We start from the raw sequence: 13233 nt of genomic DNA, 5'->3' as shown, positions 1-13233 counted from the left end.
TTCTCAATAAGAATTGAATCTTGAGATCCAATGAGAATCACCCAGTTGTTAATGAAGAGGGAGGGACTATCGTTAATTAGCTGAAATCTGTAGAATACAAAAAGACCAAAGGGCAGTAGCTTCACTTTGTGTTTAGCTGTTGAACAATGGCTGGAAGTTGGTGTTTGGCTCAGATTTTGGTGGTCTGTGCTTTCTGTCATGCTGTTCCACAGTGGAGTAAATCGCTTCAGGATGCTCAAGCTCTGATGATCCAGCAAACTGACCAGCAGTTTCAGCTCCAGAAGCCAGTTCAACAGCTAACTAACCAGCAGTTTCCGCCTCGGAAACCAGTTCAACAGCTAACTAACCAGCAATTTCCGCTCCAAAAGCCTGTTCCACAACTACCTACACCGCAGTTTCCGCTTCAGAAGCCAGTTCCACAACAACCTAAGCCGCAGTTTCCGCTTCAGAAGCCAGTTCCACAACCTAAGCTGCAGTTTCCGCTTCAGAAGCCAGTTCCACAACAACCTAACCCGCAGTTTCCGCTTCAGAAGCCAGTTCCACAACAACCTAAGCCGCAGTTTCCGATTCAGAAGCCAGTTAAACAGCAGTTTCAGAAGCCAGTAGTGCAGGCAGAGCCCCTTGATAAATGTGCTGTAGCTGATTCTGAGCAGATCCAATGTGGTCTACCTGGGATCAGTGGTGCTGAGTGTGAAGCTATCAACTGCTGCTTTAACGGACAGCAGTGTTTCTATGGGAGGGCAGGTAAGCGTTCTCCATCTTATTCTGTTCGTGTTAAACCGTTTCTCTGAATTTAACCTGCTCTTGTTCTAGTGACTGTCCAGTGTATTCGAGATGGTCAGTTTGTGGTAGTGGTGTCTCGAGACGTTACCTTGCCTCGACTGAGTCTGGATTCGGTTCATCTACTGGGTGGAAACGACCCACCTTGTGCTCCTGTGGGGTCTACACCTTCCTTTGCTATATACCAGTTCCCTGTGACCGCATGTGGCACGAGCGTGATGGTTAGCAGCTGCTACTGGTTTTATTCTGCATCGCTTGGACTGGATGCTGACACCGTTTCTATTCACAGGAGGACGGTGGATATGTGGTGTATGAAAACAGAATGACCTCATCGTATGAAGTGGGGATTGGACCATATGGTTCCATCACAAGGGACAGTCATTTTGAGTAGGTGATCCATGACTTGGTGTGACCACTAATCCCTGATAAATGCTACAAGCTCGCTGTGTGTCGTCCAGGTTTCTCTTCCAGTGTAGATATTCGGGAACTTCCGTGGAAGCTCTGGTTGTGGAGGTCAACTCTGTTCCTCCACCTCCACCAGTAGCTGCTCCTGGACCTCTCAGGGTGGAGCTCAGACTGGCCAATGGCCAATGTGTCACCAAAGGCTGTGCTGAAGGTAAGGTCTTGTCCTGTGTCTGCCTAAAGCCTTTCAAACTGGAGTCTGGTTAAACCCCAGTGTTGTTCCTCAGGGGATGAGGCCTACACGTCCTACTACAGTGACGCTGATTATCCCATCACAAAAGTCCTGCGAGAGCCTGTTTATGTTGAGGTGCACATTATGGAGAGGACTGACCCCAACATTGTCCTGATGCTGGGACGTTGTTGGACTACTTCAACCCCCAGTCCACTCAGTCTCCCCCAGTGGGACCTTCTGATCGACGGGTGCGTGTACAGCCAATCTTCATCCAGTTAGTCTGCTGGGAGACCCTTTCTAACCTTCTCTTTTGTCTTCAGATGCCCTTACCAGGACGACCGCTATCTGACCACACTGGTTCCAGTGACTGGATCGTCTGGTCTTCAGTTCCCAACCCACTACAAGCGCTTTGCTGTGAAGATGTTCACATTTGTAGATCCAGCCTCACTGGCTGCTCTGCAGGAAACCGTATGCCCCCCTTTACTTGAACATTTGTGTATTTACTACTTGTGGATTCTATGACTTGAGCCTCTTTCTTCCCTGTCAGATCTTCATCCACTGCAGTACAGAGGTGTGCCATCCATCATCTGGCTCTTGTGAGCAAAGCTGCACCAGGAAACGTGAGTTCTTGCTTTCTCTCGACAAAAAGGAACTGGGCATTTTAGAAGTGCGTTCTCACTTCTAACACTTCTCTTTCAGGAAGAGACACTCGTATCAAGGCTGTCTCTGGGGAGCAGACTGTGGTTTCTAGTGGAGAAGTTACTCTGGTCATGTAAATCTAGTGTTTTTAATAAACCGTGCAGAACCCTGAGGTATCTCTTTGTCTATTGTTTTGGTTGGGCAGAATCCGGGATTACATGCCTCTTCCCAGTTGTTTTTTCCTCACACTATTAAACCAAGGTTTCACAACCTTTTGTAAGGTTGTGCATTCCTTTATCCATCCTCCAGTTGTTAACCTGGGGCAGCACAAGGTTCCCCTTTTTTAATTTGTCTTCCAAACCGTAGTTTGGTTCCCGATATTCACAATATAAAGTTATGTGGATTACTTGCGGCTTTTGTTTTAAATCCAACTCAAATTGCTGAGCTCAAGTTTTAAATGGAAATCAATTCTCGACTGTCTTGAAGCAAACAAGAAACCGTGTCAATTGTCCTCAACTCAAAGTAATGATATTAAAGGGATCCTCCTCCCCAAAATGAAAATGGTGTCACTAATCACTTACCCCCGTGTCGTTCCAAACCTGTAGAACCTTCATTGGTCTTTGGGACCCAATTTAACCCCTTACTTGTCACCCCCCATTTTCAGCATGGAGACACGAATGACATGCCCAAAATTAAAAGGTTGCTGCTAACGAGTCTTTCTTACTAGATACATAATCAACATCTGTTCACAAAGCTGACACCTCAAAGTTTACTGTTCAGGAATCAGAATTACTCAGACGGTTATAATAGAGATATATGTAAGCTGAAACATGTCAGTAAAAATATTAAAAACCTATTTAAAAGTGACGTAGGATATGATTTTAGATACATAATGAAGCTAAAGCCACAAGTCTACTAATACTTCATTTTGATATTTCAGAATATAATCTCACAAAGTGTGAAATTTATGAAACCTTTTCTAAGACCGTGTCATGTGTGTTTTTAGAGAAGGCTAGTAAAATTGATTTATGACTCCTGGAATGCGATCATCTCTTGTTGGGACCGGCAAAACTGCCCCATTCATGATTCTATTGTTGTTACGAAACGAGCCTTTCACACATGGGCCAGGTATGACACAAAATCCTGATTCTTCATTTATCATTATGCCAGTATACATTTACCCCACTATTATCAAAAGCCTTACTATAAAAATACAACAAAACATTTTCTTACAACCTTTGACAAAATGATTACAAAATGCATTATGAAGAAGAACTGCACCTGCTATGTAGCTGCATTAGAGCTAACGTTAGCATCAAGCTACATAAGACTATTCATGAAAATTAACCGATTGTTTGTAATAACCTCCTTTTGCGATCACATGTGGAATTTTACTGCTGTAAAAATATGCTATTTATAGCCTTTTACGTCGCTGCACAAGTTAGCATTTCAGATGTACATTTTTAATAGTTATAAAAACGCCCAAAATCACATACCAACCATTAACTAACGTAATCGTGTGTTTATTATTTGGATATTTCATGGGTACAGAGGTTTCTCTGTGTGGTTGTGGTCAGATATCGACACAGAAGTGTACAGGAAATGCATCATGGGTAGGATGGGGCGGGATATGATGCACAGTTATGATGGACAAGACACGGGCGAATCCGGTCTCTGTCAGCGCGCACACGGAAGACTATTCACACAGAGACAGGGCTGGGAGCGGATCATTATCATCAGATCACGTAAATCAGTGGAAAATGATTAGAAATGAGGATTCTGACTGAAGAAATATGAAGTAAACATCAGTAAATATATCTCTGTGTATATGCAACTTTTGACTATAAACCCTATTTGAACACAAACCACTGCAGACGTGACTGAATATGAATGCTTGGTGAATTTCTATTCTAAAAATGACTCCTATTTTGTACTCCTGACATAAATGACGGTCACTGCAACAATGTTTTATCAAAACATTGGTCAAATATCGAAGCTAGAGTCTTTAAACTTTCAACTGATGCACCGTTTCTCCAGGTCAAGTGAGAGAGTGATGTTTAACGTACTGTGAAAGTAAAACAATAATCTGGGGCCGGTTTTTTGGGGTGGAGTATCCCTTTAGTATTGAAACCGCCCAAGATGTTGCACAAGTGACAAACCAACAGTTTTCAAAAAAGGTCATTCACTGAGAGTCCAAACATTAGTTCTATTTGGGTGTCATTTCGTCAATGATTTTTCAGAATTCTAACTGACCTGCTACTGCACAAAAAACCCCTTACGTCAGTACAGGTTCTGCAAGTTTGGCACACCAAATACTACACTGAACTTAAGCGATGCCTGCCGTTTTCCTAAAATGTAAAGCCTATAAATAACCCGTCTGAAGGTGGAAAATGTTGTGCCAGTGTTGATACTGGGAGTGCGCTTCTATTGTACATGGATTTGTTCAAGGAAGGGGACGTTCACACAGAACTCTTTTGGCACAAGTGCCAATTAACAGAATTCCCTTTACAGTACTCCTAAAAAAGGGAGCTCACAGCAGGTCCCTTTAAAAGGTTTATTAACTTCCCTTACGAGAAAAGGGAGCCTTTCCTTCTGGCAAGAGAATAGGTACAGTAGGACTACCCACTTCCTCGCACAAAATCAATTGGTTAAACTAGACAAGAAAAACAGAAACAAGAATAAGTTTGCTCCCCCACATTTATTGAAGACCAGCTAAAGTCTTCTTGTGCTCTTGAACCACTACAGGACCGAGCGAGGCCTTCCCTTCCCACTGAAGGCCTAGAAAAAGCAGACACCAAAGTTAAGTGCTTGAAGGGTCAAAAACCAAGCTTAAAAGCACCTTCCTACCTCCAAAAGGAGAAGCAGCAGTTCCACCATCAGGACCACATGTTGAGTCACAGCAACCACAAACCTGGTTGTTCCCATCAGCAGCAAGCCACCTGCAATACGAAAAATCAGACTTGGCACCTTTAATGTATTCGTAAGTGGCATGAACATACCCATTGGCAAAGGAACAGGATTTGTGGAGCGCGTCACTAGGTGCAGAAGCAAGAGTGGCCTTCAGAACACACGTCATGTAGATCTGCAAGAGACACCACGGGTAAGGGGACACAAACCAAAGCAAATGGGAGAGGTCATTCTCAAACACTCATACATACAGAAGGACTGGATCCCCCCTGGAACATGAAGGCCTCCAGCTGGAACCGGATTTTGTCTTCCTGGGATCGAGGCATGAAGCGCGAGCTGGAAGCTGTGACCTTGGCATCCACAAGACATCTAAGGAGTAAAAAGTAGTTGTCAGGGACAAAGTGGTTACAAGGAGCAAACGCGAGAACAAGTCAACTCTGCAGCATCTGGTGACATGAACACACCCATGATTCTCAATGAACCAATATCTCGGAAGGGCGTTCACATCAGGTACTTGGGTGGCCACACAGCTGTCCACAAACACACGCAGAGGGACGTGGTTGTATACCTTCACAGATGCCTCAACATTAATAACGTCACCCAGGAAGTAGGAGTTTGAAGGCCTCTCATAGGACCAGTCATCTGCAAGAGGGAAGAACTGCTTAGGTACAGCCTCGTTCAGAAGGCAGAAGGTCTAGAGAAACTGCACAAACCAGTCATGAGCTTCAGGGAGAACACCAAGACTTCTTCACCAGCCTCCGTTGAGGCATAAGGGACCCAAGTTGGCTTCAAGGCACTACTGCTGACATTTTGAAACCTGCAGTTCAAGAAGTGACCAATTAAATGGGCTTCCAGTTCCACCACTGCAAGCAGTGCCACAAGTCACAAAAGGTCGCTTACCTTTGATAGTGGCATTGAACTCCAATAACTGCACCACCTGCACGGGTAATCGGAGTGCCAGCAAACGCCTCAGGAGTGTAGGTAAGGGCAAAGGTGTAGACAAGCTCATCCTTGGTCATCTATAGGAGACTGACGTTGTTACCAAGAGGGTTCTCCGAAAAAGAGAACCCATTCCAAAAGGCATCTTAGCAAGTCCTGCCATAACACTTGGTTACCCGAGTAAGCAGTTATTAAGAGTCTTTCCCACTATAAGAGAACCGTCCCATGGATGGTTCCCTGAATCTAGAACGTCGATACCAAAACAAGGGCCTATTTTTAGTAGGGTTCAATAAATCTAGTAACACTTAACAGCTCTTACCATCAAGACACTGTTGCAGTCCTGCAGTTCATTCTCAAAGAAGAGCACCTTAGAGCCTGGGACCAAACCGACAACAGGACATCCTCCCAGAGTCAGACCAGATGGCTGGATCAGTTCACCATTGCTAAACAAGTCCTGCTGTACCTCCACATGAATCCGGTTCTCACCGCATTGAATAGCTACACTACTGGGGGTCACAGGTTGCCTCAAATGGAAATCCACCGCCATCTCACTCGGCACTTCTGGAACAACGGGGAACCTCCAGTCCAAAGGCTTCACTGGACCCTGCAACACCTGCTTCTCCTGAAGACCAAGAGGCTCTTGTGCAAATCCTCTGTAGTCGAGACTCTGAAACGGAGAGGCCTTCTGCAAAGTGTTCCCGAGCACTTGAGAAGAAACAGGCACTCTGGAAGCTGGATACAATTGATGCTTCTTGCTTTTCGGACTTTGACTGGAACTCAAACTTCCAAAAGCATTCTTCAGATCAAACACCACAAGCACAACCAGCACTAACACACATTGCAAAAGACCCATCCTGACAAACGTTAACACAATACCCACCAGTGCTCGTCTTTGCCATTAAGTACAGCTTTGAATTTAAGCGGCTCCTCCCCTTTCAGCTTGATTGATTACCTTTGGACCTCCAAAGGTCTCTGGACCTGTAATTAACAAATGAGAACGTTCTGGAATGTCACTAGCCAATGGAAGGCTTGAAAAGGATCTGAGATTTTCATCTACACTTATTCACAATTTTACAATTAAAGTTTGACAGTGTGTCTATGATAGACAAAGAATGTCATTACAAAAGCGCCTGATATGACTCAAATAATAGAGAATATTCATAAAAATCTCTCTCTCTTTTAATGAATCCTCTGCAGTGAATGGGTGGCATCAGAACGAAAGTCCAAAGAGCTATTATAAATATCAAAATAATCCACAAGTAATTCACATCAATTACGGTCTTGTGAAGGGAAAGGCTGTGTGTTTATAAGAAACAAATCCATCGTTGAGAAATTCAAATTCAAATTATTGCTTCCAGCCAAAATATGAGCTCATAATCCCAGTTAAAGGTGCCATAGAATGCATTGATACTATATTTTAAATGATATCTACATAAAAGGTACGTGGCTTGGGTATGGGCAAAAATTCTCTGGAACGGTTTTACATGTCCATTTACAACCCTGGGATTTGTCCCTAGAATTATTTGGAAGGGTCATGAACAATAATGTTGAGCTCTGCTCTGATTGGCTGTTTCACAGCGCGGATCTCTTCTGTCCAGCGTGAACGATGGCGAGATTAGGCATTAAAACCTGATATGTTTGAGCCTGTATCAGACGAAGATAAAGATTTGGAAAGAATGTTTAGCGTCCGCGTGAACGAGGCTTGAGAGAGTTGTCAGTGAAGATGTGGACGCAGCCTCTGTGTTGCTTTTATAAGCGTTTTTTCTCAATAAGAATTGAATCTTGAGATCCAATGAGAATCACCCAGTTGTTAATGAAGAGGGAGGGACTATCGTTAATTAGCTGAAATCTGTAGAATACAAAAAGACCAAAGGGCAGTAGCTTCACTTTGTGTTTAGCTGTTGAACAATGGCTGGAAGTTGGTGTTTGGCTCAGATTTTGGTGGTCTGTGCTTTCTGTCATGCTGTTCCACAGTGGAGTAAATCGCTTCAGGATGCTCAAGCTCTGATGATCCAGCAAACTGACCAGCAGTTTCAGCTCCAGAAGCCAGTTCAACAGCTAACTAACCAGCAGTTTCCGCCTCGGAAACCAGTTCAACAGCTAACTAACCAGCAATTTCCGCTCCAAAAGCCTGTTCCACAACTACCTACACCGCAGTTTCCGCTTCAGAAGCCAGTTCCACAACAACCTAAGCCGCAGTTTCCGCTTCAGAAGCCAGTTCCACAACAACCTAAGCTGCAGTTTCCGCTTCAGAAGCCAGTTCCACAACAACCTTACCCGCAGTTTCCGCTTCAGAAGCCAGTTCCACAACAACCTAAGCCGCAGTTTCCGATTCAGAAGCCAGTTAAACAGCAGTTTCAGAAGCCAGTAGTGCAGGCAGAGCCCCTTGATAAATGTGCTGTAGCTGATTCTGAGCAGATCCAATGTGGTCTACCTGGGATCAGTGGTGCTGAGTGTGAAGCTATCAACTGCTGCTTTAACGGACAGCAGTGTTTCTATGGGAGGGCAGGTAAGCGTTCTCCATCTTATTCTGTTCGTGTTAAACCGTTTCTCTGAATTTAACCTGCTCTTGTTCTAGTGACTGTCCAGTGTATTCGAGATGGTCAGTTTGTGGTAGTGGTGTCTCGAGACGTTACCTTGCCTCGACTGAGTCTGGATTCGGTTCATCTACTGGGTGGAAACGACCCACCTTGTGCTCCTGTGGGGTCTACACCTTCCTTTGCTATATACCAGTTCCCTGTGACCGCATGTGGCACGAGCGTGATGGTTAGCAGCTGCTACTGGTTTTATTCTGCATCGCTTGGACTGGATGCTGACACCGTTTCTATTCACAGGAGGACGGTGGATATGTGGTGTATGAAAACAGAATGACCTCATCGTATGAAGTGGGGATTGGACCATATGGTTCCATCACAAGGGACAGTCATTTTGAGTAGGTGATCCATGACTTGGTGTGACCACTAATCCCTGATAAATGCTACAAGCTCGCTGTGTGTCGTCCAGGTTTCTCTTCCAGTGTAGATATTCGGGAACTTCCGTGGAAGCTCTGGTTGTGGAGGTCAACTCTGTTCCTCCACCTCCACCAGTAGCTGCTCCTGGACCTCTCAGGGTGGAGCTCAGACTGGCCAATGGCCAATGTGTCACCAAAGGCTGTGCTGAAGGTAAGGTCTTGTCCTGTGTCTGCCTAAAGCCTTTCAAACTGGAGTCTGGTTAAACCCCAGTGTTGTTCCTCAGGGGATGAGGCCTACACGTCCTACTACAGTGACGCTGATTATCCCATCACAAAAGTCCTGCGAGAGCCTGTGTATGTTGAGGTGCACATTATGGAGAGGACTGACCCCAACATTGTCCTGATGCTGGGACGTTGTTGGACTACTTCAACCCCCAGTCCACTCAGTCTCCCCCAGTGGGACCTTCTGATCGACGGGTGCGTGTACAGCCAATCTTCATCCAGTTAGTCTGCTGGGAGACCCTTTCTAACCTTCTCTTTTGTCTTCAGATGCCCTTACCAGGACGACCGCTATCTGACCACACTGGTTCCAGTGACTGGATCGTCTGGTCTTCAGTTCCCAACCCACTACAAGCGCTTTGCTGTGAAGATGTTCACATTTGTAGATCCAGCCTCACTGGCTGCTCTGCAGGAAACCGTATGCCCCCCTTTACTTGAACATTTGTGTATTTACTACTTGTGGATTCTATGACTTGAGCCTCTTTCTTCCCTGTCAGATCTTCATCCACTGCAGTACAGAGGTGTGCCATCCATCATCTGGCTCTTGTGAGCAAAGCTGCACCAGGAAACGTGAGTTCTTGCTTTCTCTCGACAAAAAGGAACTGAGCATTTTAGAAGTGCGTTCTCACTTCTAACACTTCTCTTTCAGGAAGAGACACTCGTATCAAGGCTGTCTCTGGGGAGCAGACTGTGGTTTCTAGTGGAGAAGTTACTCTGGTCATGTAAATCTAGTGTTTTTAATAAACCGTGCAGAACCCTGAGGTATCTCTTTGTCTATTGTTTTGGTTGGGCAGAATCCGGGATTACATGCCTCTTCCCAGTTGTTTTTTCCTCACACTATTAAACCAAGGTTTCACAACCTTTTGTAAGGTTGTGCATTCCTTTATCCATCCTCCAGTTGTTAACCTGGGGCAGCACAAGGTTCCCCTTTTTTAATTTGTCTTCCAAACCGTAGTTTGGTTCCCGATATTCACAATATAAAGTTATGTGGATTACTTGCGGCTTTTGTTTTAAATCCAACTCAAATTGCTGAGCTCAAGTTTTAAATGGAAATCAATTCTCGACTGTCTTGAAGCAAACAAGAAACCGTGTCAATTGTCCTCAACTCAAAGTAATGATATTAAAGGGATCCTCCTCCCCAAAATGAAAATGGTGTCACTAATCACTTACCCCCGTGTCGTTCCAAACCTGTAGAACCTTCATTGGTCTTTGGGACCCAATTTAACCCCTTACTTGTCACCCCCCATTTTCAGCATGGAGACACGAATGACATGCCCAAAATTAAAAGGTTGCTGCTAACGAGTCTTTCTTACTAGATACATAATCAACATCTGTTCACAAAGCTGACACCTCAAAGTTTACTGTTCAGGAATCAGAATTACTCAGACGGTTATAATAGAGATATATGTAAGCTGAAACATGTCAGTAAAAATATTAAAAACCTATTTAAAAGTGACGTAGGATATGATTTTAGATACATAATGAAGCTAAAGCCACAAGTCTACTAATACTTCATTTTGATATTTCAGAATATAATCTCACAAAGTGTGAAATTTATGAAACCTTTTCTAAGACCGTGTCATGTGTGTTTTTAGAGAAGGCTAGTAAAATTGATTTATGACTCCTGGAATGCGATCATCTCTTGTTGGGACCGGCAAAACTGCCCCATTCATGATTCTATTGTTGTTACGAAACGAGCCTTTCACACATGGGCCAGGTATGACACAAAATCCTGATTCTTCATTTATCATTATGCCAGTATACATTTACCCCACTATTATCAAAAGCCTTACTATAAAAATACAACAAAACATTTTCTTACAACCTTTGACAAAATGATTACAAAATGCATTATGAAGAAGAACTGCACCTGCTATGTAGCTGCATTAGAGCTAACGTTAGCATCAAGCTACATAAGACTATTCATGAAAATTAACCGATTGTTTGTAATAACCTCCTTTTGCGATCACATGTGGAATTTTACTGCTGTAAAAATATGCTATTTATAGCCTTTTACGTCGCTGCACAAGTTAGCATTTCAGATGTACATTTTTAATAGTTATAAAAACGCCCAAAATCACATACCAACCATTAACTAACGTAATCGTGTGTTTATTATTTGGATATTTCATGGGTACAGAGGTTTCTCTGTGTGGTTGTGGTCAGATATCGACACAGAAGTGTACAGGAAATGCATCATGGGTAGGATGGGGCGGGATATGATGCACAGTTATGATGGACAAGACACGGGCGAATCCGGTCTCTGTCAGCGCGCACACGGAAGACTATTCACACAGAGACAGGGCTGGGAGCGGATCATTATCATCAGATCACGTAAATCAGTGGAAAATGATTAGAAATGAGGATTCTGACTGAAGAAATATGAAGTAAACATCAGTAAATATATCTCTGTGTATATGCAACTTTTGACTATAAACCCTATTTGAACACAAACCACTGCAGACGTGACTGAATATGAATGCTTGGTGAATTTCTATTCTAAAAATGACTCCTATTTATTTTGTACTCCTGACATAAATGACGGTCACTGCAACAATGTTTTATCAAAACATTGGTCAAATATCGAAGCTAGAGTCTTTAAACTTTCAACTGATGCACCGTTTCTCCAGGTCAAGTGAGAGAGTGATGTTTAACGTACTGTGAAAGTAAAACAATAATCTGGGGCCGGTTTTTTGGGGTGGAGTATCCCTTTAGTATTGAAACCGCCCAAGATGTTGCACAAGTGACAAACCAACAGTTTTCAAAAAAGGTCATTCACTGAGAGTCCAAACATTAGTTCTATTTGGGTGTCATTTCGTCAATGATTTTTCAGAATTCTAACTGACCTGCTACTGCACAAAAAACCCCTTACGTCAGTACAGGTTCTGCAAGTTTGGCACACCAAATACTACACTGAACTTAAGCGATGCCTGCCGTTTTCCTAAAATGTAAAGCCTATAAATAACCCGTCTGAAGGTGGAAAATGTTGTGCCAGTGTTGATACTGGGAGTGCGCTTCTATTGTACATGGATTTGTTCAAGGAAGGGGACGTTCACACAGAACTCTTTTGGCACAAGTGCCAATTAACAGAATTCCCTTTACAGTACTCCTAAAAAAGGGAGCTCACAGCAGGTCCCTTTAAAAGGTTTATTAACTTCCCTTACGAGAAAAGGGAGCCTTTCCTTCTGGCAAGAGAATAGGTACAGTAGGACTACCCACTTCCTCGCACAAAATCAATTGGTTAAACTAGACAAGAAAAACAGAAACAAGAATAAGTTTGCTCCCCCACATTTATTGAAGACCAGCTAAAGTCTTCTTGTGCTCTTGAACCACTACAGGACCGAGCGAGGCCTTCCCTTCCCACTGAAGGCCTAGAAAAAGCAGACACCAAAGTTAAGTGCTTGAAGGGTCAAAAACCAAGCTTAAAAGCACCTTCCTACCTCCAAAAGGAGAAGCAGCAGTTCCACCATCAGGACCACATGTTGAGTCACAGCAACCACAAACCTGGTTGTTCCCATCAGCAGCAAGCCACCTGCAATACGAAAAATCAGACTTGGCACCTTTAATGTATTCGTAAGTGGCATGAACATACCCATTGGCAAAGGAACAGGATTTGTGGAGCGCGTCACTAGGTGCAGAAGCAAGAGTGGCCTTCAGAACACACGTCATGTAGATCTGCAAGAGACACCACGGGTAAGGGGACACAAACCAAAGCAAATGGGAGAGGTCATTCTCAAACACTCATACATACAGAAGGACTGGATCCCCCCTGGAACATGAAGGCCTCCAGCTGGAACCGGATTTTGTCTTCCTGGGATCGAGGCATGAAGCGCGAGCTGGAAGCTGTGACCTTGGCATCCACAAGACATCTAAGGAGTAAAAAGTAGTTGTCAGGGACAAAGTGGTTACAAGGAGCAAACGCGAGAACAAGTCAACTCTGCAGCATCTGGTGACATGAACACACCCATGATTCTCAATGAACCAATATCTCGGAAGGGCGTTCACATCAGGTACTTGGGTGGCCACACAGCTGTCCACAAACACAAGCAGAGGGACGTGGTTGTATACCTTCACAGATGCCTCAACATTAATAACGTCACCCAGG

At 43.9% G+C, this 13233-nt stretch overlaps 3 protein-coding genes and 1 long non-coding RNA gene across 6 annotated transcripts; 1 reads left to right on the top strand and 3 right to left on the bottom strand.

Annotated features, from left to right (window-relative positions):
- The first annotated feature begins 120 nt into the window (after nucleotides 1-120).
- LOC132131531 (zona pellucida sperm-binding protein 4-like) lies at nucleotides 121-9887 on the top strand. Of its 3 annotated transcripts, none has more exons than XM_059543584.1 (9): nucleotides 121-465; nucleotides 547-744; nucleotides 814-1001; nucleotides 1070-1167; nucleotides 1239-1396; nucleotides 1470-1662; nucleotides 1735-1882; nucleotides 1962-2034; nucleotides 2114-2223. In XM_059543584.1, the coding sequence occupies exons 1-9, from the start codon at nucleotides 147-149 to the stop codon at nucleotides 2188-2190; spliced, it is 1452 nt and encodes a 483-aa protein (XP_059399567.1). In that variant the 5' UTR covers nucleotides 121-146; the 3' UTR covers nucleotides 2191-2223. The 3 variants fall into 3 exon arrangements, with proteins under 3 accessions (XP_059399567.1, XP_059399566.1, XP_059399565.1); XM_059543582.1 differs by lacking the exons at nucleotides 547-744; nucleotides 814-1001; nucleotides 1070-1167; ... (3 more) ...; nucleotides 1962-2034; nucleotides 2114-2223 and adding exons at nucleotides 8085-8408; nucleotides 8478-8665; nucleotides 8734-8831; ... (3 more) ...; nucleotides 9626-9698; nucleotides 9778-9887 and having other exon boundaries at nucleotides 125-465; XM_059543583.1 differs by having other exon boundaries at nucleotides 121-744.
- Nucleotides 235-8245, bottom strand: LOC132131534 (uncharacterized). The gene is made up of 4 exons (XR_009428890.1): nucleotides 8177-8245; nucleotides 8046-8134; nucleotides 385-549; nucleotides 235-300 (listed from the first exon to the last, which is right to left on the bottom strand). It is a non-coding gene; the product is annotated as an uncharacterized LOC132131534 (long non-coding RNA).
- Nucleotides 4733-5599, bottom strand: LOC132131819 (POM121 and ZP3 fusion protein-like). Its single transcript, XM_059543944.1, has 5 exons — nucleotides 5425-5599; nucleotides 5212-5329; nucleotides 5053-5135; nucleotides 4901-4992; nucleotides 4733-4831 (listed from the first exon to the last, which is right to left on the bottom strand). Exons 2-5 carry the CDS (start codon nucleotides 5284-5286, stop codon nucleotides 4752-4754), a joined length of 330 nt encoding a protein of 109 aa, XP_059399927.1. The 5' UTR covers nucleotides 5287-5329; nucleotides 5425-5599; the 3' UTR covers nucleotides 4733-4751.
- A 2513-nt stretch (nucleotides 9888-12400) lies between the features above and the next one.
- LOC132131580 (POM121 and ZP3 fusion protein-like) lies at nucleotides 12401-13216 on the bottom strand. The gene is made up of 5 exons (XM_059543642.1): nucleotides 13093-13216; nucleotides 12880-12997; nucleotides 12721-12803; nucleotides 12569-12660; nucleotides 12401-12499 (listed from the first exon to the last, which is right to left on the bottom strand). Exons 2-5 carry the CDS (start codon nucleotides 12952-12954, stop codon nucleotides 12420-12422), a joined length of 330 nt encoding a protein of 109 aa, XP_059399625.1. The 5' UTR covers nucleotides 12955-12997; nucleotides 13093-13216; the 3' UTR covers nucleotides 12401-12419.
- Between the last annotated feature and the right edge of the window lie 17 nt (nucleotides 13217-13233).

The sequence above is a fragment of the Carassius carassius genome, chromosome 48, assembly GCF_963082965.1.
Source record: "Carassius carassius chromosome 48, fCarCar2.1, whole genome shotgun sequence".
NCBI classification, from domain to species: domain Eukaryota; kingdom Metazoa; phylum Chordata; class Actinopteri; order Cypriniformes; family Cyprinidae; genus Carassius; species Carassius carassius.
Note: the sequence above shows the minus strand (reverse complement) of the source record. Positions and strands in the feature narration are given on the sequence as shown.